We start from the raw sequence: 24805 nt of genomic DNA, 5'->3' as shown, positions 1-24805 counted from the left end.
TAGGGCAAATACACTGTTAGTGACTTTGGGGCTGGTGGTACTGTGGGGGCTCCCTCTGTAATCACGAGCACGGCAGGGCTGCTGATCTCTTCTCATCACTGTTTGTTTTCCTTTTTCTTTTTGCTTCTAAGCAACACGGGAGAATGAAGGTGGCTCATGGATTATTAAGCATTAGCCTACAGGCTAATTTTAGAAATATACATGCCCTCCGTTATTCCTATAACTAAATGTGACCAGAAAGTTGAGAAAAATCAGCAGAAATGAAAGAGAGACGCGCTGAAGAGTAACTCGAAATAATTTGAACTCACTGTGGCCATCCTGCATTACCCACTTTACTATCAGTGTTGCAAACATCACCTTACTTCAGTGTAACTTTTTGCATAGGAAAAGATGATGAATATAAACTTCTGTTTTGTTCCTACACTCCCTTGAAAGAGGATAGTAAGCAATTTTTAAACAAAAGAAAGCAATTAGGGGGTCACTGACCCACTAACTTTTTTTGCACCAGTATCTAGTTCTAGTATTTAACTTTTGAAAATTGTTAGGTTTTTTTAATGTCTATTGTCTGTTGTTGTTTTTTGCATAATTATATTCGCTCAGTTTCAACAACTACATACACTGTGGTATCTAACTCCTGTTGGTATACTAAGTCCTCTTCCCTCTATTTGTTCAATGTTTTGTTGTGGGTTCCAATAATTCTGCTGAATTGTTTCATAGAAAGAAAAAATGACCCATCACAAAACCAGCAGAATATTCACCAAGTGAAGAGAGCTGAACAGTGCAGTAAAAAATATCCAAGATCCCCTGTGTTTTTCATGTCAACTGAGACTTGATTTATGTTTGCACACTTCTACACAAACCCTTATCTAGAGAAAATCTATTTCCAGCCAAAAGCATAGAATAAAGTTTGGAATATGATGATCTACAAATTCCTCTCTTCGAAACGTTTAATGTTCAGCCTTATACCTCAACATGGATTTATTTCATCACTCTGTACTTGCTCTGTGATTCTATTTTAATGATTTGTCTATTTCACATTTAGCATTTTTTGAAGAGCATCATCTGGTATGTCCTTGTTACTGGGTACCCTCATATTTAATTCGTCTGATCTGTCCTAAGGAAATTTCTTTTTTTTTTATAATACTATTACACTAATCCAATGGCTAACCATTTCCAGAAGGGACAGTTCTCTTGTGCCAAGACTCACCACCTACCTAACCCTCAGAGCTCTACAGTGCTCTATATAGCACTCATTTTCTTTCTGAGTTTCTCCTGAAGTGTGTCCATGTGCAGTCACTGTGCTGATGAGGGTAAGCAAGGGTAGCAGAGCTCTCTCCAAAGGCAGCGAGCAGGCAGGACAGATCTGATGCCTTGTACAATTCCAGGGACAGCCATCCACTTCCGTACAGGGCAAGCCACCCTCTGGCCAGTCGTTCTCTACTGAACAAGTAGAGAAAAGTGCAAGGCACTTTGAATGACCAATTTAGGTGAGTTACTTAACCCAGATAAAGACGACCCAAATTCCACCTTAGAGAAATAATGCAACTTGCATTTATTTAGTCCACTTGAGTATTTGACCAGCCATAATGACACAGCTACCTGGTAGCTGGTTAAACTTGGTAGGTAGCACTAATATGCTTAAATGTAGGAAAAACAAGTATCACTACTCACATGAAACTAAAAAAATTGCTAAAATAGTACCATTTTTCATGTGTGTCTTATGGCAGTATTCACCACAATTTATTTAATATTGAATTACAAGCATCAAGCTCTAGAAAAGATGTCAACTATTACACTTCAATTGTTTTAAAGGTATTATTTTAGTGTCATGTTTCATAGGAAAAATACACTTCTCTATTATTCATCCAACATTTAAAACTTTTTTTATATTCTTTCCTAGGAACATAAAGACTTAAATCACAAAAGACAAGTTTTAAAAAGACTTTATTAAATCTGACAACTTACTAACTGGACTTTGTGCAAGTAATAAGAAAATCTGGTAACTGAGTAACAAAGGGCAGTTCACTGATAGCACTTTTTTTTACTTCTGCAGTTTTACATATCTTCAATTCTGTAAATACAACACTTGAGTAAGACATTACTCTTTCTAGTTTACACCCACACTTTATGAGATTACTGCAGTGTGGAAAATGTCACATTGCTTCTCCTGATAGAAGAGGCACAGAAATGACTGGAACACACAAAATTAGTCCTGCCCATACACTTTCTTAGCTGAAAACATTTGCGTAGGACTGACTGGGTGTCTCACTATTTTATAGCTTTTCCACTTACTATTTCAATTGATAAACAAATATAGTAGAGACTTTTATATGCATGATCAGAATCATTATTGTGGGATCAAATTTTTAAAAGTTAATACTCAGAAAACAGTGAACTTTGTAGAGATCTCTTTTGATGCTCTGCGGTGGAGCTCATAGGTCCCTAATTGCATATTTGGTTTCAAACTTACCCTTCAGACATATAAAAATGATTTAGACACTTTTTCTGTTGCAAATTCAAATATGTCCTTCATTTTTGAAGAGTGCACTATATGCTTTACCCTCAGGCTCAGCAAGAGATCTGTTATGATTGACTTGATGGCTATATATATTCCTAATAGGACAAGTCACTGGAAGTACTGTTCTTGTTTCCTAGGGAAATTTAATAAAATTCTTCTTGAAATGCAGGATGGGACAGGAGTTTACTGGGATTATATTCATATATTTACTAATCAAGATTAGTTTCTTCTCTAAGTCTTTGAAAAAAGTCTTTTTTTCCAGTTGAATCCAACTTATCTTGGAGGGTTCATTTTCTCCTGAATCAACTATACCAAACACGCTGAAAAGTACAGTATAAACTGGTTTGAATTCCCTTGCTCTTGGATGTTAACTGGCATTCCCAGGTTTAGTGCACTCAGTCAGTAGCTTGCTCAGTTTGAGTCTTCTTTGTTTTCCAGAGGGGACACTTCTGCTACTTCCACTCCTGTTCTTGCTGGAAGAGACATCTCCAAATAGCTCTGAGTCTTTCACTTGGATTTAAGTAAGTTTTCCCATTCAACACTGGACTCACTATTTTTAGGAATTGCTGGAAAGATTGACTGCATCTTACTTCGGAATTCTTTCATCTATAAAAGACATTTAAAAATAAAATCAGTTAATTGCTACTAAGGAACAAATACAGTAGCACCACGAACCCTAGGCATATCCCACAAAACAAGCTATGTGAGGTAAAGAATAAGTAAAAAGCTTTTAAAATAATATAAAACTAGGACTTTCCCTCCGATTATGTTGATTCAATTAACAAAGTGAAAAAAGCATGAAGGGACCCACAATAATCACTCCTTCTAATGCACCACACTGGGGGTGACTGATTTGGAGTACTTGCCTGAATGATCCACTGATGTTACATGAATTATTATACACATACACACACACACACATACACACACATTTTTGTCTGGAGGAAAATTACTTCCATGGAATGTGCCCCTATTTTGACTGCAGTTCATTTTTCTACACTTGTAATGGATGAAAGGTCCAGTAGTCTGTTCAAGGATTTTAAGACTAGGGCTAAAGAAAAATACTGTTCAGCCCTGACAGCTTAGGTTTATCCCACCATATGGATAAAGGTGACAAAACAAAGTCTCATTCAAATGTATGTAACAGTAGGAAAGAAAACAAGATTCATAATGATATATGGTACCAAGCTTTTTTTCATTGCTGTTAAAAAGCTGTGGAAGAGGAAGTATATCCATATAATATAGATAAAGATAGAGACAGATATATGATATTTATATTTATATTTATATTTATATTTATATTTATATTTATATTTATATTTATGCTAAGAATTTTATCACCAATGTCTGATTCAATAGTCCTGGAATGCTAGAACCAAACATTCATTCAAATAAAAATAAATTCTTTCAGAATATTTAGATTTAGAGAGCTTCTTTCTTCCAGGAGTTTTACATGTATTTTTACATATAATATATTTTTAAAGGATAGGCATGGAAAAACCAGATCAGTGAAAATCCTGTTACACAAACAGCAGGATGTACAGGGGAAGTTTTGGACTGCTATTTTTAGGAAGCTCTATGACAGAATCTATGACATTCACACAGAGAAGACAGGATGTGGTATTCAAGCACTGGATGCAATGACCTCTTGAAGAGCAAATGCTGTCTCAGGCAGTATGTCCCACAGAGAGAGGTTCCAGGAAATCTAGATATTCCAAACAGTCACACAGGCACCTACTCTCATATGCCTATGCTTTGTGTGTTATAGGTCATCAGTATTTATACAAATACCTCTGGGTTGTTTTCTCTTCAAGTCCTTCTGTGTATGAATAATTCTGACAATGAACTGGGACTTCTTTACAGACATGCTACCGGAATGCAATTATTCAAGTTACAGCTGATACAAAGAATGGAACCATTTACAAAGAAATTACCAGTCCTTTACTAAGACAGTAGCTAACTATGATGGATGAAAGCATTTCAGAGCCCCGGTTTTTGTGTGATAATGCCTGGGTACTGCTAATCAAATAAAAATATATGTTATATAAAGTAGGAGGAAAATTCAGAGCCAAATTATCCTTTTTGCTTTTTCCTGTTTTGTTCCTAAGTAAAACTAATTCACCCTCTGTTTTATATTTCATTCTGATCAGATAGTTGTTTTCATTAATTATTCCTTCTTGGTTTTTAAAAATCTTGGCCATCAACACCCACAATTGCTCCTAAACTAACAATTTTGCTTCTCATTTAAAACTGAGAAGCTCTCATAGACAGCTAATGTTTCCAAGAATAATAAACACCAGTATCAGAGCTGACGTAGAGGAACAGCCCAAATTACATTAAACAATTGCTGCCAATTCAATACAAGTATTTACAGTAGGAAATGTTTTAGAAGCTTTGGCTTAGCTGTTTTTTCCAGTCCTATGTAATTAAGTTTTCCCAGCTTGCTGATGGGAGGAAAGTATTCAATTTACTTAACATTTTTTGCTTCCTCAAGAGTGATTCAACTCTTCTACTCTTTCATCTCACTCGAAGCATTATCTGGGTGTTTAGAACACAGGAATGGTCAAATACTAACCTGATGTAAAATGCTGGAGCTCTATTGATATAACCAAAGATAAAACATTCAGCACCAGCCAATGATCTGGTGCAATGTGGATTTTCTGGGTGCTTCTAAACACAGACTTAAATTTCTCTAAGTGTAAAATTTGAATGATGCACTCGTAAGCCCTAGAAGACACCTCCATTACCCCACTGAAGATCCACAAAACCAAAGGGAAACTAAAAGCAATTGTATAAAGCCTTCAAAAAGATGATGGGTGGAGTGACTCAGAAATCTGCAGTGATTCCTCACTCTGACAACCACCTCATAATTATTAACATGCCAAACCCTAACTCTTGAATGCAAAAAGCAGTCTTGTCTGGGAAAAACAACACTACAACTCGGTTCTGAAAGAAAAGAGGCATTTATTTAGAAAGCACCAAAACACTGCTAGCAGCTGCAGATATAAGAATATTAAATAGATTTCTATTCCCTCAGAACATTAATTTATGTTCTGCAGGTAAAAGCAACTAATTTCCTGGAAAAGCAATTTTTCCTTAACACATGGATCAGACCTGAAATATTCAATGTCTGTCTTTTGCTTTTAAGACTCCCTAAGAAATTTCGTCAGCCTTGTCTTCTCAGATTTTGATGCTTATTTGTAAAATCACTTTGAAAGTGATGCCAGACTCAGTGTTTCATTTGCCAGTTCCTCCCTCACCTGCCCTCTTCCACAAGCCCGCTCTGCACAAAACTAGGTTTTCATTGCAATTCACAACTTTTGACCATGTTTATGTTTTTCTGCAGATTTTCTTCCTTTATGATTCCTGGACAGTGAGCTATTCCAATAAATTGTAATGCCAAGCTGATCACTACTGTGCATTGTCTTCTCAGGGCAACACTTTAGGCTGTCAGCTCTTTCTCAGTGTAACACTTCAGTTTGTCAGCTCTTTAAGAAGGACATTATCTGCAGTGACTGGCGTGGGCCTCATTAATCCATGACTTCACAGTATCTCTAAAACGGGGCCAATTTCTTCCCAGTACAAATGTCACAGCTACTAACTCCTGCTAGAAGTTTTCATTTCTACAGCACTTAAAAGATACTGCACCCGATTATTTCTCTCCACAACAGTTTTTGAGTTCTCACTAGTAAGATATTAAGCTACTTAATTAGTACCAGTCACGAACTCCTATTTTCCCCCTCCCATCCCAGTCAGAAAGTGCAGTCCAATGTTTCATTAGGGCTTCGATCCGGACCTCTAAGGTATCTTCCCCTTTCTTTCCTGTTCCACTAATAAGATCAGCTTCTGAGTTTCTTCCTTCATTTCCACATTTGTGCTTGGTGCAAATGCACTTCCAAATCCCAGTCACTGTCTTCCCTGCACACAGCATTCCTCTAAAACCCACTTATCTTAAACCACGGAGAAAGCTTTCAAAGAGAACTATTCTCTGATGTCACAGACCTGGTGTATACCCACAAAAATAACCATGAAAATTGCATCCCTAAGTTCCTGTCTCTTCTTTTCCACTGACAATGTGTGCCTGCTTACAAATCATTCTAATACTCCATTTTAGGCTGTAACTTCTTAATGGACAAATTTTATGACAGAGGTCTTTTCCAGTCTAAATGATTCTGACTCAGAGATGCGGAGCTCAGTCTTCTGGGCCTTGACTGATCAAACTCTGTTTAATATATTTTTATATTTAGGACGAAATTCAGCCTCCAAAATATCTCACACTGGCTTCTGGGTTGTTCTTGATGGCATTTAGTTGACACTGTCGTACTAGGCCCATTGCAACTTCAAAGTATTCTTGCACTGAAAGTAAAATTTGTCCACTAAACATTTAAGATAGTTCTTCAGCCAAGTGGGCTTACCAGTGTCCTGTCCTCCTGCAGTGTGGTGAGTTTCTTGTGAAGATAATTAATCAGCTTTATGTTGTATTAATACTGAACACTTGAGGTGTGAGAATTGAGACCTTGTCTTTACTGCTTTAATTCCTGAGACAAACACACTTCTTGATGAGGGAAAAGCTGCAATTAGTAATCTCTGTCTTGCACTGCCTTTTCTTTTCAGCAGATGCACAATGAGAGAGGTCTCTCTCTCTCCTCCCTTCCCGGAAATCTCCTCCTGTATTTCCTGCAGATTCCACAATACAGCAGTGGTCTCAAATCAAAAGGCCTTAATTTAATTACAGGAGCTAATGTGCTATGTACTAAGCACAGGAATGCTTTGAATAACTCACTGCAATGGCTGCCTCTTTATTATTGTCAGCCACACTGGCACTGGGGTACTCAGTTCAACTGTGATAATGTCTTCAATTAATAGTGCAGTAAACCAAGCACTAAAAGCTGAACGTATTTTACCTCTTCCTGCTGCCTTCGATACCACAGGCCACTCTCAACTGCTGCTCCTGAACGTAGAGGTACATGAACGATTTGTAACACATTTCTTAACATTCCAGCATGCTCCATTCCTGCAGGCGAATTTCTAAAGTCAATTTCACTCAAGTGAATTTTATTTTTTGTCACAGATATTACAGAGCTTTACGCTGTTTTTTCTTGCCAAATAAATTACAGTAACTGTTCTACCTCTGTCAGGCTTCTTTCTAAAAGGGTATCATCTACCTTACTGCATTAAATAATCTGTAATAGCTACAGATCACTGTTATTTTCTTATCTTAACCTAATGATCCTGCCTCAGATGGCAAAAATATGGGGACCTAAAAGCATCTTCCATTTAATAATCTCGTTTTAATGTACATCGTTGACAGAATGTCACACAAAAATTGGGATAGCATTATTACTGAGAGCACTTACATGGCCGTTCATATTAAAATGAATGGAAGAGGGGCTAAAGGAGTCTATTTGATTCCTAGAATGAAAGTTTTACGAAGAAATGTTCTCTTTAATGTCTGACATTCATAATAGGCCAATGCAGATTCCAGGAATTATTCGTTTCCTATTTTAGTACTTGTATCAGTAAGAACTGCTTACATTAGCTTCCAAGTGAAATGAGGTTAGATGCCCTGAACTGGAATATCAAGTGGCAACAGAATGCAGTATGTACATGCCCTCTGCTCTCCTCAGCCACCATTCATTTCACAAAGCATGAAGATGAGGCAGGCTGCTCTGGATTTAAAAGCATCAATGAGGATTGCTCTTGCCACCTTTTTCCCAAATCTTACAATGATTGCTGTTGCCCTTGTTAGCAAATGATTACCAAGGGCCACATACAGAAATAGTAAGTTATTTGTAGAAAATGACAAGTGCTGAGCCCTTGCAGGACTGGAGGAGCAGAGCAGCCAGCCTGGCAGCTGAAGATGATTGTCCTTCTCTCAGTGTAAAATGGGGCACTCACTGAGGGTCACTCTGTGCCAGCTCTGGAATAACACGGAAAATAGAGCTCTGGTTCACATTCTTACATCTTGCACTTCACTGGCAAAGGCATTACGAACATTTGGATTATGCAGAACTACAAGTCCATGAAAATGGCCGTGAGAGTGTTAATCCTAGCAGTAAACAACCTAGTATTTTTGATGTACTCTCATAGTACCCTGCTCAGCATCTATTTGCTAATTCCAGCATTTCAGGCTTACACAGAGAAAAGCAGCAGCAGAATTACGTTAAACCATCTAGAGAAGTCAGGAGCTCATACTGGCCCCCTGTCCCATGGAGGCTTACACATCTGCCTAACCTTACGTAGTGTTGAGCACCCTCTTTGAAACCAGAGGGCTATTTACAGTGCCTAAAATTAAACAAACACAGACACACTGTCCCACAAATTTATCTCTATAAATCCTGTGTAAGTGGGTAAAACATGTCCTGTGCTTTTTTAAAGAAAAACAACATGAAAACAACCTAAGCAAACTTTACAAGGAGAGGGGGAGAGGACCATTATTATTTAGAACGAAGCTGCCACAGCTCCCAAACAATGATAAATATGCAGTAGCCTCCCACAGCTACTCCATATTCTGCCTTGAATTACTGGTGAACTACAGAGAGCTGTCAAGTCACAGGGGTCAAGCTGCCTCTTTTCCAATTACTGGGTCACATGAAGAGATAAAACACATGAAATACGTTCTTCGTGTTACTTTTCCATGAGTGCAGAAGACATGTTGCTCATTCACAAATAGGAAGAGAGCTGATCTACACCATAAATATGTTTTACCAGCCTCATTATGGTTTAATTTCTGTGCAAATGTGACTTAGATCCCAAAGTGGAAATAAGATTCTATTCCAGTAGAAAAGCCTAAAGAAAGTAAAACTGTTTTGGGTTAAGGCTAGATTATTTTGAATTTAAGGGGGGAAAAAAAAGGATGTGGTTAGCTAATGATGTTCTTTTTTTTTTTAATTCACAGAGACAGTAATTTTGTAAACTGGATTCTGCAAAAAAAAAAAAGGAATTTCCTCAGGTTCAGAAATACAGGAGTGCTCTTTTCACTTTTATACATTCCCATGTTGATATTCCTGAAATAAATGTCAAGGACTTAAATTTTTGTAGTATGTGGTATCTTAAAATAAGCACTTTTGTGCCATGCAGAAAAATAGAGCATGGATATCACTGAAGAATGTGCCATTTATTTCTGCAGAATCTTACTTTCAAATCTGGGTGCCTGGAAAAGACATCCACATGATTAGTCTATTATGGTATATTAGTCATTGCCCCTTAGTCACCCTGGGCAATTTGAAAAATTAATCTTGAAATAATTTTAAATTTAAAGTAGTTAAGTATCCGAATTTATAAAGCTAGCTGGTTAATGGGCCCAAAATCTCAGGATGAGTGCCCCAACCCTACAAACTCTTCTGGTGCTGTAATTTGGATTTCTGCATTAAATTCAGAAATATGGATTGTCTGCAAGCCGGCAGTTCCTGCAAACAGCAACCTGAGTAATTTTTTTCCCATGTCCAGGAATTAATTGCATGTATCATCCACAAGTGAGGTTCAAGGCAGCAAAAACCCAAAACTCTTTGGTGAGGCTTGAGCTTTGTCGCCTTAACTGGGGCTGAATTCCATGCAGGAAGCTGTCAGAGCCAGTGTGACATGCAGAGGGAGGCAGGGACAGCCAGATGTCCCCAGGCAAGTGGAGCAGCCGGGGTCTTGGCCCACAGGGAGCACAGCAAGCCTGGCCACACACCACCCTTAACACACAGGACGATGGCAAGGGACCAAGATGCAGCACGAGTAACTCACACCCATGAGAGAAACCTGGATTCGGATTTGACTTGTACAGGCATAGTTCACAGTTGCATGTGGCCAAGACCTGGATCAACCCACTCATCCATGTGGGGTGACACAGAGGCATTTCAGACCACAGGCTTCCCAACAGCTGGGTTGGTGGCAGCCACCAGCTGCGAGCCTCTCCCAGGACACAACAGCAGAACTCCTCAAGACAGCTACAGTTGCAGCCTTTCCATTTCTTGAAATACTCCCTTCCAGCTGTCCCTATTCATAAAGCAGATGTAGCAGCTTTCCAGCAGGAAAATGAGGATCTTAATCCTTGAATAAGCATTCTGCCTGATCAAGTAAACAGTGAAGTTCATTGGTTTCATTTTTTTCCCTTCTTGAATAAAATACTAGCATTATATACGTGTGGAGGCAAGTCTTCTCCAAAGCAAACTAATTAGGCAATATAAGCAGCAGAGAAAAGTCCAGTATAAACAGGAGGAGGAAGTGCTAACTTGTAGTAGTACTCTATCTTCTTTCTAAGAGCTTGAGTTTCAATAAGCATTGAGGAAATAAAAGAGCATTAAAAAAAGGCAGATTTGATTTATATAGAAATACGTGATCATGAAATAGCAAGGTATGTTTCTATTATGCTATCAGACACAAGCAAGATAACGAACAGAAAGTCAATAAATAATATTTTTGTGACGATTAAATACAACAATAATTAAAAACTTAAAATATTTAGGAATTACTCGAGGATTACTCTAATTATTTTAGGAGATATAGTGCTTTTATTACAACATTTGCTCATCTATGAAGTAGAGTAAAAATGTCAGCCACTGCAATATACCTAGATTGGGATTTATAAATCTTAGTACAATTTACAGATACCATATTTAAAGACTATGTCTCCATGCTCTCATCTTCTGTTTTAAATTAATCCATCCTTAAAGCCAATACTCCTTTGTATTTATGCTATTCTTATGATTTCACTTTCACAAAATTATAACAAATATCACTCAACATAAGCAAGGGAATGTTATTTTATGCTTAAAATGGTGATTCAGAGGTTAGTTTTTTCTCTGGATAAAAGCAGTTCACTTAGGAAATGTTCTTACCATCAAAGCCACAACAAGCATATATTCTCTGCATTGCTTCTAATTGTTTTAGATGTCTCTTTATGGCAATGCAATTGTTTTAGACTCTTAATGTTTTAAAGGTTAAGATCAATGAAAAACAGGATATTTCACTAGGAGACACCATGAAAGTGATAAACTAATATTTTATAACTATATTAGTCACAAATTGCTAAGCAATTCTTCTAACTTATTTTTCCAGCTTTCCACAGAACAGCAACAATCAGAGTCTCACAAACGTACATATGAATCATCTCAATCCTTCTCCTATGGGACAGAGAATGCTTTTATTTTTGAGGAAATTAAACCTGATTTATTGAAGACATGAAGAGCAAGAGGGCTTGTGAAGCACAATTTATCTTGTTTGTTAATTGGTGTACACTAGGGCTGAGGGCATTGTTCTGCTTTTAAAAGAAGGTTCTTAATTGCTGGCAGCTTAAAGAAAAAAATAGAACATTAGACATTAATAGGTATGTTTTAGTAACTGCCATGTATTCTGTAGGTGCAAGTTTAATTTAAAAGAAAGGTTCACAACTCCAAAGTTAACTTCTAAAAAATTCTAGAAAACTTATAGAAAACTGTCACCTGCTGTAGGTGACCCTGTCTTGACAGGAGAACTGGATTACGTGATCTCCAGTGGTCCCTTCCAACCCTAGTTATTCACACTAAAATTTTTCCCCAGTAATAAAAAGGTGTGCTGGATTATAATACTAGCAGAATAGGTAAATAAACCAAAAAAGGTTTGATTTTTGGAACCATCAATGAAAATGCTTCTTCAGTTCAACTGTAAAACCAGCAAGTTTAAGATACTTTGAATATTTAAAATATTTTTACTACGTGAAATGCCATTTATTCTTTAACTAAAAATTTTAGATTTCATTGAACAGCTCACATACAGAATAAGATGTTTCAACTACTATTCAACTTTAAAATAAACCTGAAATGATAAATTGGCCAACCTTTTCTACAAAATTTATTTTACTACTTCTGCATTTTGCATCAGCAAATAGTCATCCCACTGCACCAGGAGTGGCCACCTACATGGTTTGCACGTCGCAAGCTCAAAACCAGTAAGGTAATGCCATGAAAGATAACACCATGATGTGGAAGTTGTTAAATAGCAAATAAACTTGTTGAAAACAATGGTGCCATTTTATTTCAAGCCAGAATTATTTCAAGCTTGTGTTTAGCATGGCAGGTATCTTTCCACATTGTAAGGTGCCTCAGAGAAGAAGGCTGTAGATATATCTGGATGAGTCTCAGATTCAGATCAGGAGTGCTCTTTGGAAGCCAATCTCCCAGTTGTCCATGCTTCCTGGGCATGAGTCTGTGTAACTACTGGACAGTCTCCAAATGCATGACCAGCAGTTTTTTAGGGTGACATAAATCTGAAGAAGCATTCTAGCAGTGCACATAACATAGTCCAACTGCCAACAGGCATTCAGGCCATGGGGCAAGGCCAGTGTCAGTCCAGATTTTGAAAATTCCTGGAATGGTGGTAGGTATCAGGTCCTCGGCCTGCTAATGTTTCACTGCCCCAGTGCTGCTGGTCGATGACATTCACTAATACAGACAGAGTTTCTATGCTCAGAGATAATCAAAAGCAGAGAAAATTTAAATATTTTTGTCTGATTATCACTGACACCTGATTGTTTTCTGCAAGAGGTACAATATAAAGTATGTAAGCAGCATCTCCTAGGTTCTAAAAAAAGATGTCTTTTATGCTACTGAAAAATACAACCATTATCAAACGAAATCCTCATTGAACCATCACTTCATTTCAGAATAAGAGTTGAGTGGAATTTAGTAGCGTTTATTACTTATCAGCCTGTCTTCAGATTACAACAGTGGTAACTGCAATCAGGGAATGTTAACAACCCAACCTGAGACAGCGTAAAATCTTTTATATTCCTTACCAAGATATAAAGATCAGTTACTTACTCTCACCCCTGGGTTTTGAAGCTGGCATAAAAGCAGTGGACTGTAAAGCTATAGGGAACTACCTTTAACAATAAAGCCCTTTAAGAGCTGGAAGCAGATATTGTCACAGCACTGTTTTAAGAACTAATAAACCATGAAGATTAAATAAAAATCTAGAATCACCAAATCTGATCCATCACCTCAGTGCCTGGAAGGAATCTTAACAACAATTTGCTTCTAGGGCAAACATAGGCTGCTCCAGAAGGTGTGAGGACGAGGCATCCTGAACTGTGGCTTCAGTTTTCTTCTACGACACAAACTGCTGAGCAATCATGCCACTAACACAGATTAATTACAACTCATCAGGGAAATATCATTCCACTTTGCTCTTGTCGTTTCAGCTCTGACTTTGGGAGAGATGACAAGATAATTTAAACAGCCGCAAAGCTTAGGGTAATGCATACTTTATCAATCACTCGCTGTCCCATCAACAATTCACGCTCACAGGAAACATGTATCCCACCATTAGAAGCATTTTGGCAGCGACGGCCGGTGAGGCCGCTCTGCTGGGCTGTGGCTGGGGGCAGCACGGCTTGCCGAAAGAACGGCTGGTGGTGGAACACAGCCCGCAGTCCCGGGATGAGCCGGGATCCTGGAGCGGCCGCTGCAGTTCCGGCCGGCACCACCGGGTGTCGCTGCGGGGCAGCGGCGGCGCCCCGGCCGCGCCCGGCCCCGGGGGAGCCGCGGGGAGCGAGGGAGGAACACAAACCGGGAACGCTACCGGGACTCGGGCGCAGCACCGCCTGCCTGGCTCCCTTCTGCCCTCCAGGTGTGCGAGAGAGGCTCGCCACCGCTTCCTGCCGGGCCGGGCCGCTCACAGGGCATTCCCGGCGCGTGGCACAAGGATCAGGGCCGCCCAGTGGCACCCACTGCACAGCCCCTGCCTTCACGCCGGGGCGCGGCTGGCGTGGGCAGCGTTCCAAGCACAGGCAGCACGGAGCACACCTCGCACTGCACTTCTCCAACCTCAGTGAGCTGCTCTGCTCTCCTTCTCCCGCCCAGCCACGGTGTGCTGCGGGCCGGCCAGGACGGAACTGCCCCATGGCCTCCCTGGCCACGCCAGTCCCCCGTCAAGATCTGCTGGCTCTGTTACTCCTTCTGGTGTGACTTCTGCCAATCCACCACATCTCATTTTCCACTGAGGCTTCTCGTATTTTACTCTTTCAGATGACTTGAGCCATTAAACACCTAACAATTCGGTCTTACTTGACTTGGTACTCCCCTTCAAACCCTGCAAGTCCTTTATTCCCAACCAAGAATTTATTCCCACGTAGAGTCATAGCACTGAGCTGGCAAAGGATTCGAGAGAGTGCTGGAGCTGAGGTACTCCTACCTGCAAATGAAGCATCTTTCTTGTTTGCTAAATGAAACACCTGCACTGCTTACAATCAGAATTTTACTATTCTTCACAATTTAATACTGAGAAACAATTTAAGATCAAGATCATTATTAGCTGTCAATAATGTTATCGATATTGCCCTTTAATAGATGAAGCTGCTGCCCAGCAGGGACAGGTCCAGGGACAGATCCTTCATGAAAGCAAGCAAGAATTTTCAAAAGTATCACAATGGTCCCCAGAAATTTCAGGAAAACATACCAAATAAAAACAGGCCCTTCTGAAAATGAGCATATGTTTAAGGGTCTAATTTATTTTTACTGCTATGAACTTCTTTGGTCAGAATATTTCCTTTTGTAGCATGCCTCTTCTTTCGTACCTCCAGCAATTTTAAACATGTATATATTTGATTTTCACAGCTATATAGTGACAGGAAATTTAGAAATTGCTCATTTTTTATTCTGCAATTATGAATAGCACTATTGTATGTGTTTCCTTTCTGCAGTGAAAATTTAAAAGTCTATAGCGAATGCAATAAATATCTCAGTGGAAAGCATAGAGAGCTGTTCCAAATCATCTCTTGAGAGAAATCTACTACCTTCAGCATCTGCAATTCCCACCGTGCACTACTACAGTGAAACGTAAGTACTCCACAATAGAAAACAATACTAACAGACATTTGCAAGAGCCTTTTAAAATACAGTTTCCCCCACCTCCTTTCAATACTAACACAACATAGAATATAATAAGGTGCTCCTTTCTGACCAGGAACACTCAACAATTCTCTAAAATGCTTGCAGTTTGCTTCTGACACAAGAGTCCTTGCTGTCAGAAGCCCCATGAGACTCAGACATGTCCTGGGGCTTGGGCATCTCAAGCTTATGTGGGTGTTCCCTGGCAGGCAGCCTCAAGAAAAGCCTCACAGGGAAACCACTAACTGTGGGGCTAGGCCACTACTTCTCAAGAAACTAAAAATTAAGCTTACCATGAAACAGGTAATGTAAATTGCAGACTAGGGTCAGACTCTGCTGTCTTTCAGCAGACCAGACACTCTGACAGAATGAGAAACCAGAACTGGCAGTAGAGTGTGAAATGAGTCCTTCTGACTTGTGATACAGCTGCCAGCAAACTGAGTGAACTGTTGTAGCTAAGCATGCAAAGAGTATGAACTCCCATTCCTCCTCTCCCTTCCCTGACATTCCACCACAGCCACACATGGAGGACTTCAGTTTAAGCAAAATGAGTTGTAGCTGCCTTCTATGTCCTACCATGCTTTTTTGGTGTTCAGCCTTCCTTTATTTGTTCCTACTGAGAATCAACATTGAGAGCTGAAATAAAGGATTGTGTAACGCTGTATTCGGGATTCAAATTGTGAGCTACAAGATACATCACCAGAGCAGACAAGAAATGAGAACTTGAATAAATGTATTAATGAGAACAGTACTAAGATGAAGTAGTATCATTTTTCTTTTTTATATATGCTTTGCTGAATATATAAATAATTGCCATGTAAGGTAAAAGAAGTCTATTCATTCCTAATCCTAAAGAGGATGCAAACAGCTCTCCCTTACTTATAGCTGCAGGGGACTCTAAGTCACGGCTCATTACAAGGAGCAAACAAAAATGCTCACTTGAACTTTAGTGTTCACACTCAACACTGTGAAATACTGCAACATAATCCATTTACTAAAGATAGCTGATACCCTGGGATGTACAAATGCTTCCCAAGCTTCTTTGCCTTGAAGTGACAGGCCAAGGACCACCATTCTAATGCACAGGATACTCAATCTTCTGTCCCCTTGCTGCTTCTAGAAAGCAAGCTGGTTTCCTTTCAGTTTTTCTTACATCCTCTGTGCCCTGATGCAAAAAATAGAACTTGGACAAATAAATGTATTGCTCTAAAAATAAGATTCAGGGGGGTAGCCTTCAGTTCGATAAGCAAAGGATATAGGAAGTTTGCAGCTACTATTTTAGTCTCTAAATTAGAACACTGGCTCTTTTGTGAGGTATGTGAAACATCTGTGCAAATAAACATAAAGCGGGACAAAACTGTTCCTCCCCCTAAAATGACTTCTCCCACAGCATGCCATTTTTTGCAGATGTAAGAACACCTTCCCTGTGGATCATACTTGCTACTTACACTGTGCACGCCCAGAGCCTTCCAGATAGCAAAACTCAGCAGTCCAACTCCACACCATGCATAGAGTGAGCCCCACCCTAGGGCTCGTAAGGCCAGTGATGAACCACTCTCTGGTAGTGCAGCTGTGGCAGTAATCCCCTAGAACCAAAGACAAAAAGATCATGACAAAGTGAACAATAACTGGGAAAGAAAAAACAAAACTAAGTAAGTTGGTGATTTAGATGTGTTCCTGACCTGCCAGTTGCACTAGTGTGGCCACAGAAAATCTTAAGGCTGCCAGCACATCTCAAGAGCCAAGAAAGGGGATGGATGAAGTGCCTCCATACCAGGAGAAGATTTCACAGTTGCCAGTGCCACCTAGGGATGACTTTCATTGCCCAGAAATATCAGTCAGTTGTTCCATGGGCACGATAATCCAACACTCAGTTATCTCACTGGTCAAAATACAAAACTGAATCCAAACCAGTTACAAGCCTTTATGCCAGTGACATCCGAACATAATCACTGTATGCCATTGATTTCCTGATTTTGGTACTTTTTCATGGGGGGCAACCGATGGCCTGTAGGTCTTTATCTGCACTTCTGGAACAGCTCACTGGGAACCTGCAAGAGCAGCTTTCATCTGGACATGCAAAGGGTATTGCAGTGACCCAGGGACTAATTTCAGAGAGCTACAACTCTGAAGAAGCTCTGGAAACTATTAAGGAAAAACTTTTAAAAGCAAACAACAATGCTGAACCCATTCCCCTGCAGAGTTCACTAAGCAGCAACACTGAAAATGCTGTGTGGTCTCCACACTTCTCATTTTTGTCAGAAGACACCTACAAGAGTAGGTGGTTTTAAGATACTGCTGCATACAAGTTCGCCATAAAACGTGTCCTGAAAACACAAGTACTTTGAAAATGCTGTCACTCGGAAAAGATACCACAGGCCAAGAATGCAGCCTTGGCTATGGTGGGGTCCCAACCATAAGGAAACCTTTCTGTCACAGCACATAAATGGAAATTGCAGCTTCCAGAGGCACTAGGCACATGCTGGGTGGCATCAATCCATGTGTGCCCCACACTCACTGCTAGCCAGCCATTCTCACCTCACAATGCCCACCATACTGCACCTATTTGGAATACCAAAGCTTCAACCTGTGTAGCCCACAGCAGCAGTGACAACAGACAGAATTCTCTCGCTCATAGTGGCAACTGCCATTCAGAGGATTTTATTTTCCCCTCCAAAGGATCATTGTTCAATTGTTCACATGCAAACATAGATTTCAGATGATAATTGTTAAAGATTGGCATTTATAGTCCTTACACTCAGAACTCAACACTTCTACTTAATTGGATATCTTGGGGAAAAAAAAAAACAACTCACTATTGCTCAGGGGTAACATAAATGAGATTGCACACATAAAATTACAAAAATTTATTTCATTTATAGTCTAAAATACTGAAAAGTAAAATTAACTTGTGGAAGGATCAAAAAAACCTTTTCTCCAAAACAAGCGAAAGAACTGCTCTTTTTTACTCATCACAAAAAGTGGGGGGAAATTTTATGTATTCTTGCTTTAAAAAAGCTTTAAAATTTTAACTTCTTTTTAAATACTTCTCTTTCTTCTTTGATACAATTAAACATATTTAATGTCTACCACTATGGTCAGTCAAATACCACCAGTCCTTTTTCTCCTGTTGGCTTTGTGTTTATTGAAATGTTAAAATGATCCTCAGTCAGTCCTCAGCATTGACACTTTACCTTGGGATTTAGCTACTCAAGGACAGCCCGTAGGCACAGCTACTCAAGGACAAACATGCACTTGGAAAGGGCACAAGCAAAACGTATCTGGACCCCTATTTATTCCAATCTGGACATCCCAAAGTGGAAGCTGTTTACAAAAACAATGCTCTGTAAGCATACACACACAAACAGCAGACATCTCTAGTCACGCTATAATATCAGGTCCTATTATCTCCTTACCACAGATAATGAACTATTATAACTCTTTCAGTAGAGACTGCTCTGAGTATTGAAATGCTGATTGCTTTTGACATTTTTCCTGCTTCCATGGTCTAACCATATATAACAACACTGAGAAAAAACCATTCCCATTTGGAAGATGGGAAATTAATGGACAAAAATATCCTCTACACAGAATCTTTAAATAGGAGTCATTATCTGTGAAAATTGCCGGCAAAAAACCCAACCGACTACTATTTAAATGCTTGATTGTCCCAGAAAAATAGTGGTAAATGGAAACAACTGATCTGGTTTTACTGACTGCAGTCTAATAGGGTTCAGTCACAGGCTGATTCTTCAGTACACAGACAAGAGTTTGTGAAAACAGGACAGTTGGTTACATGTTTATCAGATACGCTGTTCAGAGCATCAAGAAAGCTGATTAATGAAATGCTAAAAAATTTAAAAGTACAACAGTGATAGCATGGGAGAAAAAGACGACAGCACCAAAAAAAAAGAGAACTGAGTTTTATTCACTAACCTATTATTCTATGTTCAAATTGTTTTCTCATCACTACTTGCCCACATTTTTAAAAAAAAACATTCTTTAATTTTAAAAATAAGCTTTTAAACAATATTGAGTCTTTCCAAAAACAGGCCAGAAAAAAACAGGGCAGAATTAGCTGATTTGTTTTCCAAATATATGCTGCTTTTTTCATTTTATTGGTTGTTGTTGTTTTGTTTTCCTCTGGAAGACATAAACAGGAAGTGGGAGAAGGAAAAAAAATCACTTTTTTATTCAGACACTGGCCTTGATCGTGTAACTGCCCCCTTGTGCACAGAGCATGTCTAAAAGGAAGCAGTGCCTAAAATAAAGTGTGTTCAACTGTTTTGGTTCATTGTATTCAGTGTGTCCACTCTTTTGTGTGACCTAACCCATTGTGAAATTAAACATCTGGATAAATGCTGGTAAAACTGGACACTTCTCAAAAGGAGGCTGCTGCAGCTGAGCATTTAATTTTAACAAAAACTCCCCATCAACTAACCAGGATACAGCACATGTATTGGTGGCTTCACTGGAACAGGAATAAATTGTCAGAAACCGAGGGCTGGTAGAATTAACCAGTGAAAAGTTTAAAGTACCTGTCAAACTATGGCCTCACCTTAACATGGATAAAAATAATATTTAGGCATTGAACATCTAAAAAAGGTGCAATCTTCTGTAGTTATTGTTATACATTATATATTATCAAAAGTTACTTGCAGTAATTAACTATAAGTAAGAATGCTAATGCAAAACCTCATTGGTACCTCAGAGAGTTCCTACAGAGAATTAAGCCATTCTCAGAGTCTAGTCGTTCCTTTTTTAAACTGCTCACTGACAAGTACCTTGACAAAAGAAGTATCTTTCTACACTATGGAGTATTAAAGTCGAGGGGCCCATGAAATCACAGATTTTTGCTAGCAAACTCTTGTAATTCCTTTGCACAAATAGCAGCAGATACAGTTTTCAGCAGGGATTGAAATGGTATATATCAGTTGATGACATTCTAGCATATATATTCTCGGATGTCAATGCAATGTCACTCTTGATAAATTTCACACTGATGACAGGACAGCTCAGACACTCGGGAATATATGGAAGCTGGAAAAAATGCAGTGCTCAAGAGAAAGGAAGTTTAAAAAAAAAAGATGTTAAAAAAGGAAACTATTTCCTTATTGTAATGTATTTCCACAGCTTTTGTGATTATTGTGAAATAACTTCTCATGAAGTTTTCCATTTTGCCTATTTCAAAAGAGAAACTTATGCTTATTGTTTCTGTAAAGGCAATCGATGAGTTATGACACAGGAGCCTATGACACAGAGAAAAGTAGGAAAGCAAAAGAAGGATCTCATGCTCTTTGACCAGAAAGACAGATTACGAGTGATCAGAAATTAAGGTTCTCATATAAAGTACAATGGAAGAATTTTTTTCTCTTGATATGCACTGAATTGACTTGATATGTTATTGAATCATCATTTTTAAAATAAACACAACTGATCAGTGCCTAATTCCCTAAGAACATTTGTAATATATGTTGCATTTTAAGAGCTTGGTGGAGGTGGGACTGATCAATTTTAAGGGCCTATTTTTGACATTATAGGTAATAACAAAGTATTAGTGAGGGAGAAAGCATCCTTCAATTAAACGTGCTGTGTTTCAAACTAATACACGAACACAGTATAACTACTAACTCTGCTTTGCAGTTCTTTTCTTCAGAATGCAAAAGTGGATCCAGTTAGTAATTGCCTGAGCTCAGATTAATTTTGGCCATGAGATCTCACAGTCCCATAGTACTCGTTTCATCCTTCCCCTTATACAGTGGGATGGGAGAGGAGAGCTTTAATTTTGACTAAATGATCCCACTTACATATTCCACAGCTTACAGACTTTCTACCTCCTCATTCCATCCCATCCTTATTGCAGACACCTCACTTCCAGACTCATTGCAGCACTATGAGACTGCATGGTGAACTGGATCTCTGAGGTGATGCAGGCTCATGTCTAAAGTGTGTTCACAGAATTAAAAGAGATCAGTAACTGTTATTTCACCATACAGAAGTATAATTTCAGCAAACAGTGTAAGCAGTATGTATTTCAGCTAATCTCAAGTACTAAAGTATTTAGCAGGGCCAACTCTGAATTGATTTTTAAATTAAACCTATGCCTGTACTGAATTCAATTAAGTCCAGTGCCCTTATCATCAACTCTGCCAAGTTCCACAATATATCACCATGTCTATAAAGCATTCAATGTATTCTTATTTCCTGCGTATCACTACTAGAAAACAACTTAAAAGAACAAACCTTACTGAACCAGTCTGGGTTCTTCTTTTTTGTCATTGCAAGTGTAGTGCCAAAACCTGCTATCATTCCAGCTGTGGCAACAGTACCTAGAAAAATTCCACCTGCCAAGAAAAGTTGAAGAAATAAAAATCAAGACATTGTAACTTAAGGGGAAGAAAAAAACAAACAACCTGTTTAGAAAATAAAACCTGAACATGTAAAATCTGCTAGCATATGCTGAAGGGAAAGGCCCAGTTGTCTACATTTTTTATGCTAACTCAATATGACAAAACAGCAAGACAAAGAATTAGTTCTATGAAACAAGGCATTTTGAAAACAATGGTATGCGTATGTATTTTCAAGCAACACAAAAATTCAAATCCCAGGATGCTTTTTTTTGCAGTACTTCGAAATTTCCCTCATTCCGGAGTCAGTCTACTAAAATCATCTTGTTCTATAGTGATTCCTCACCCTTCCCCAAATGGGAAATATAATTGGTTTTGTTGCATCACTTGTGATTTCAAATGGCCAACTAAAAATGGTCATCACAGTTCCTCTGAAGACCGTTACATAAGCAACACCTGTTCTTCAGCTTTATGTTTTAACAGTCTATTTAAAATTAAAAAAAAAAAAAACAACTTTCATAATTGAAAAAAAAGAAAAAATTACACTAGCATAAGCTATCTCAAGAATGCAAGCATCCCTTGCTTTTCAGTCCTTTCAGTTTCTCCAAAGTCACTTGAGGCACCTTGATCCTTTACAGCTCTTGCACCAAAAGCATGTGTAGACATACCTGCCCACTTTTAAGGAAAAGCTTGTTACAAAGACTTAGTGCACTGCAGAAACCGACCTGATTCATATTAAAATTTAAAATTTTCAGGGGGTTACATGTTCTTCCTCTGCAGGTATTGATACCCATTCTGTTTTCCTTTTCCTAATACCACTTAGGTAGTTTTAAAATGGTCTGAATAGGAAGTAAGCAAAATACGGTTAAGTTAGGTCTCACTTTTAAAGTTATTGATCTGATTATTGCTGTTAAGTTTCATGTAGTCATGTCAATTAAATCTGTAAGGTACCTCCTCTGCCTGGGAGCAAAAAGACTTCTCATCTTGGCCGAATCATGAAGTCCACTAAGTTTTACATTTACAGGTCTGGTAACCAACAGACCTGGAAATCTGCGTCTGAAACCAAATTTCAGACACAGTAACTGGTGGCGGTACGCCAATGATGCTCTGGACGGTCCTGCCCGGGATGTTCTGGCCGCCTGAGCCCCGGCCTCTGCTCCGCCGGAGGGCGCGGGGAGACCGAGCGGACACCGGGAGCAGCCCGGAGACACGAATAAAAATCTCAATAGAATATAAACACAAAGCCGCACAGCGCCGCCCCCCCGCCGGACGTGCGCCCGCTGCCCTGCAGCTGCGTGCGGCTGCGGAGACTGGCTCTGCCCCCACCGCGGTTCTCCCGGCTCGGGACACCGGCTCGTTCCCTTAGGAAACCCGCAGCGCTGCCTGGAGCCCGGGAGAGCCGCCCCTTCCCGAGGGCTCCGGAGCGCGGAGCCCCTCAGGGCTGAGCTCCCTGCCGGGAAGGAGGCGGCTCCGCTCGGCGCCCGTCCCGCGTCCTGCCCGGGGCCCCGGGGGAGGGCGGCTGAAGGGTGTCCGGCGCCGCCGCTGCCAAGGACGAGGGAAAAAGCGGCCGGCGATGCAGGAGCTTCCTCGCTGTATCTAGAAGCCTCAGCGAGGCCATTCCCAAACGTCTCGCCTTCTCCCCAGGGGCGGCAGAGATGGGCAAAACCCAGGGCTACGGCAAGGGGAGCACGGCTGGGGACGGTCTCGGGCCTGCCGCACACACTGCTGCTCGTCCCTGACCCGTGCAGGAGCAGGAGGGGAGGAGAAGAAGGCCGTCAGCACCTTTGATTAAGAAGAGCTTGTCCTGGGACGCCGCAGAGCTCCCAGCCCCCCCAGGCAGGGACAGCCCGCGCCCGGGCTCCAGCGGCGCCGCGGCCACAGCCCCGTCATGGGCGGCCCCGCCGGCAGCCGCCCCCATGGCCCAGGGCACGGGAGGAGGAGGCGGCGGCTGCGGCAGCAACCCGGAAGGAAAGGAAGCCGGGCCGGGACACGCAGCCGCCTTTCTTCCTTCTCCTTCGCCCCCTCCGCGACCGCGCAGCCAGGCGGGATCCGGCGGCATCGCGGGCGGAGCTGCCGCCCCTGAGCAGGAGAGGGGAGGGCGGGGCCTCCTCCCCTGGGGCGCGCCCCGCATCCCCAGAGCCCGAATCGCGCCGTGGGAAAATGGGGAGAAGTTGTCCGAGCCTCTTTGGGATCAGGTCTTTTGTAGCAGGCTCACAAGGGTTTTGTGTTTTTTAAAATGTCCTTGGGACAGATCGCGTAGTGGACTTTACCAAATAAAACTGGGAGACACTCTTAATTCCCAGGAATTTTAGTAAGCTGTATCTTGACGAATGGTGTTAAAGGACATCTTTTTATTCCACATTGTCATTCTTTCAAGTTATGTAAATAGTTTTTCACACTACGAGAACATGTATTTGGGTTTTTTTCATCTCTGCACCACCCTAATTCTCAGCTGCTGATGGATATAAATTGATGTGCTACCTAATTTTATCACTTTATCAAACAGTGTACTAATTTAAGATTCAGTATGGACAGGTAAAGTGTATTTTTAGTTATAGCAGTAAGTACTTCAGCAGCAAACAATGAATGTAAATAAATCCAAACCAAGCATTTCTTCCCCAGTTTCCTTCTGTGTATCTTTTAACATAATTTATAGCGTGTATCTAAGGGTCTAATTATAGGGACTGGGTTGCTAGGCAAAAAAATAGTATTTCGGGAAACTTCCTGTTCATGATACTTCTAAAAACCAACCCAAAGCTGTTTCCTAATAGTCCATGTTCTGGGTAAATTAAACAATATTTTACACAGAGAGCCGATCACTAACTCATTTTTTTCTAATCTGGACAGCAGGCAAATTACTCCTTTCCTCTAGTCTTCTTCTTTTCCCATGAAAAAGTACCCCAAAATCCTGTGTGCGCTTTGGAATAGATTTAGACTTTGCCACAAATAATAACCTCATGGAAAAGCTTAGAGAAGGGCATCCTAGAAAAACTGCAGAGTGACAATGTGAAAAGAAGAAATTACTTTTATATAAAGTATTTAAATTTATTAGAATGCATAAAACTAAAACAGGAGTATGCATGTCATTT

General features: G+C 40.1%; 1 protein-coding gene across 2 annotated transcripts; it reads right to left on the bottom strand.

Annotated features, from left to right (window-relative positions):
- Positions 1–1927: 1927 nt before the first annotated feature.
- TMEM242 (transmembrane protein 242) lies at positions 1928–23689 on the bottom strand. 2 transcript variants are annotated; one of them, XR_015802410.1, is made up of 5 exons: positions 23499–23689; positions 21613–21713; positions 16818–16955; positions 7423–7532; positions 1928–3124 (listed from the first exon to the last, which is right to left on the bottom strand). XR_015802410.1 is itself a non-coding variant. In XM_014886028.2 (4 exons), the coding sequence occupies exons 1-4, from the start codon at positions 23632–23634 to the stop codon at positions 3026–3028; spliced, it is 474 nt and encodes a 157-aa protein (XP_014741514.1). In that variant the 5' UTR covers positions 23635–23689; the 3' UTR covers positions 1928–3025. The 2 variants fall into 2 exon arrangements, 1 of the variants encoding a protein (XP_014741514.1); XM_014886028.2 differs by lacking the exon at positions 7423–7532.
- Positions 23690–24805: the final 1116 nt, after the last annotated feature.

This window comes from Sturnus vulgaris, chromosome 3, assembly GCF_052056855.1.
Source record: "Sturnus vulgaris isolate bStuVul1 chromosome 3, bStuVul1.hap1, whole genome shotgun sequence".
Lineage (NCBI taxonomy): Eukaryota > Metazoa > Chordata > Aves > Passeriformes > Sturnidae > Sturnus > Sturnus vulgaris.
This window is presented reverse-complemented; position numbering and strand designations above follow the sequence as displayed.

Coding starts and splice junctions, on each gene's coding strand:
- TMEM242 (XM_014886028.2), bottom strand. CDS start 23,634: ATGGGGGCGGCTGCCGGCGGGGCCGCCCATGACGGGGCTGTGGCCGCG. Junction 21,714..23,498: donor CAAGCTCTTCTTAATCAAAG/GTGCTGACGGCC, acceptor TTTTCTTGGCAG/GTGGAATTTTTCTAGGTACT. Junction 16,956..21,612: donor ACCCAGACTGGTTCAGTAAG/GTTTGTTCTTTT, acceptor CTTTGGTTCTAG/GGGATTACTGCCACAGCTGC.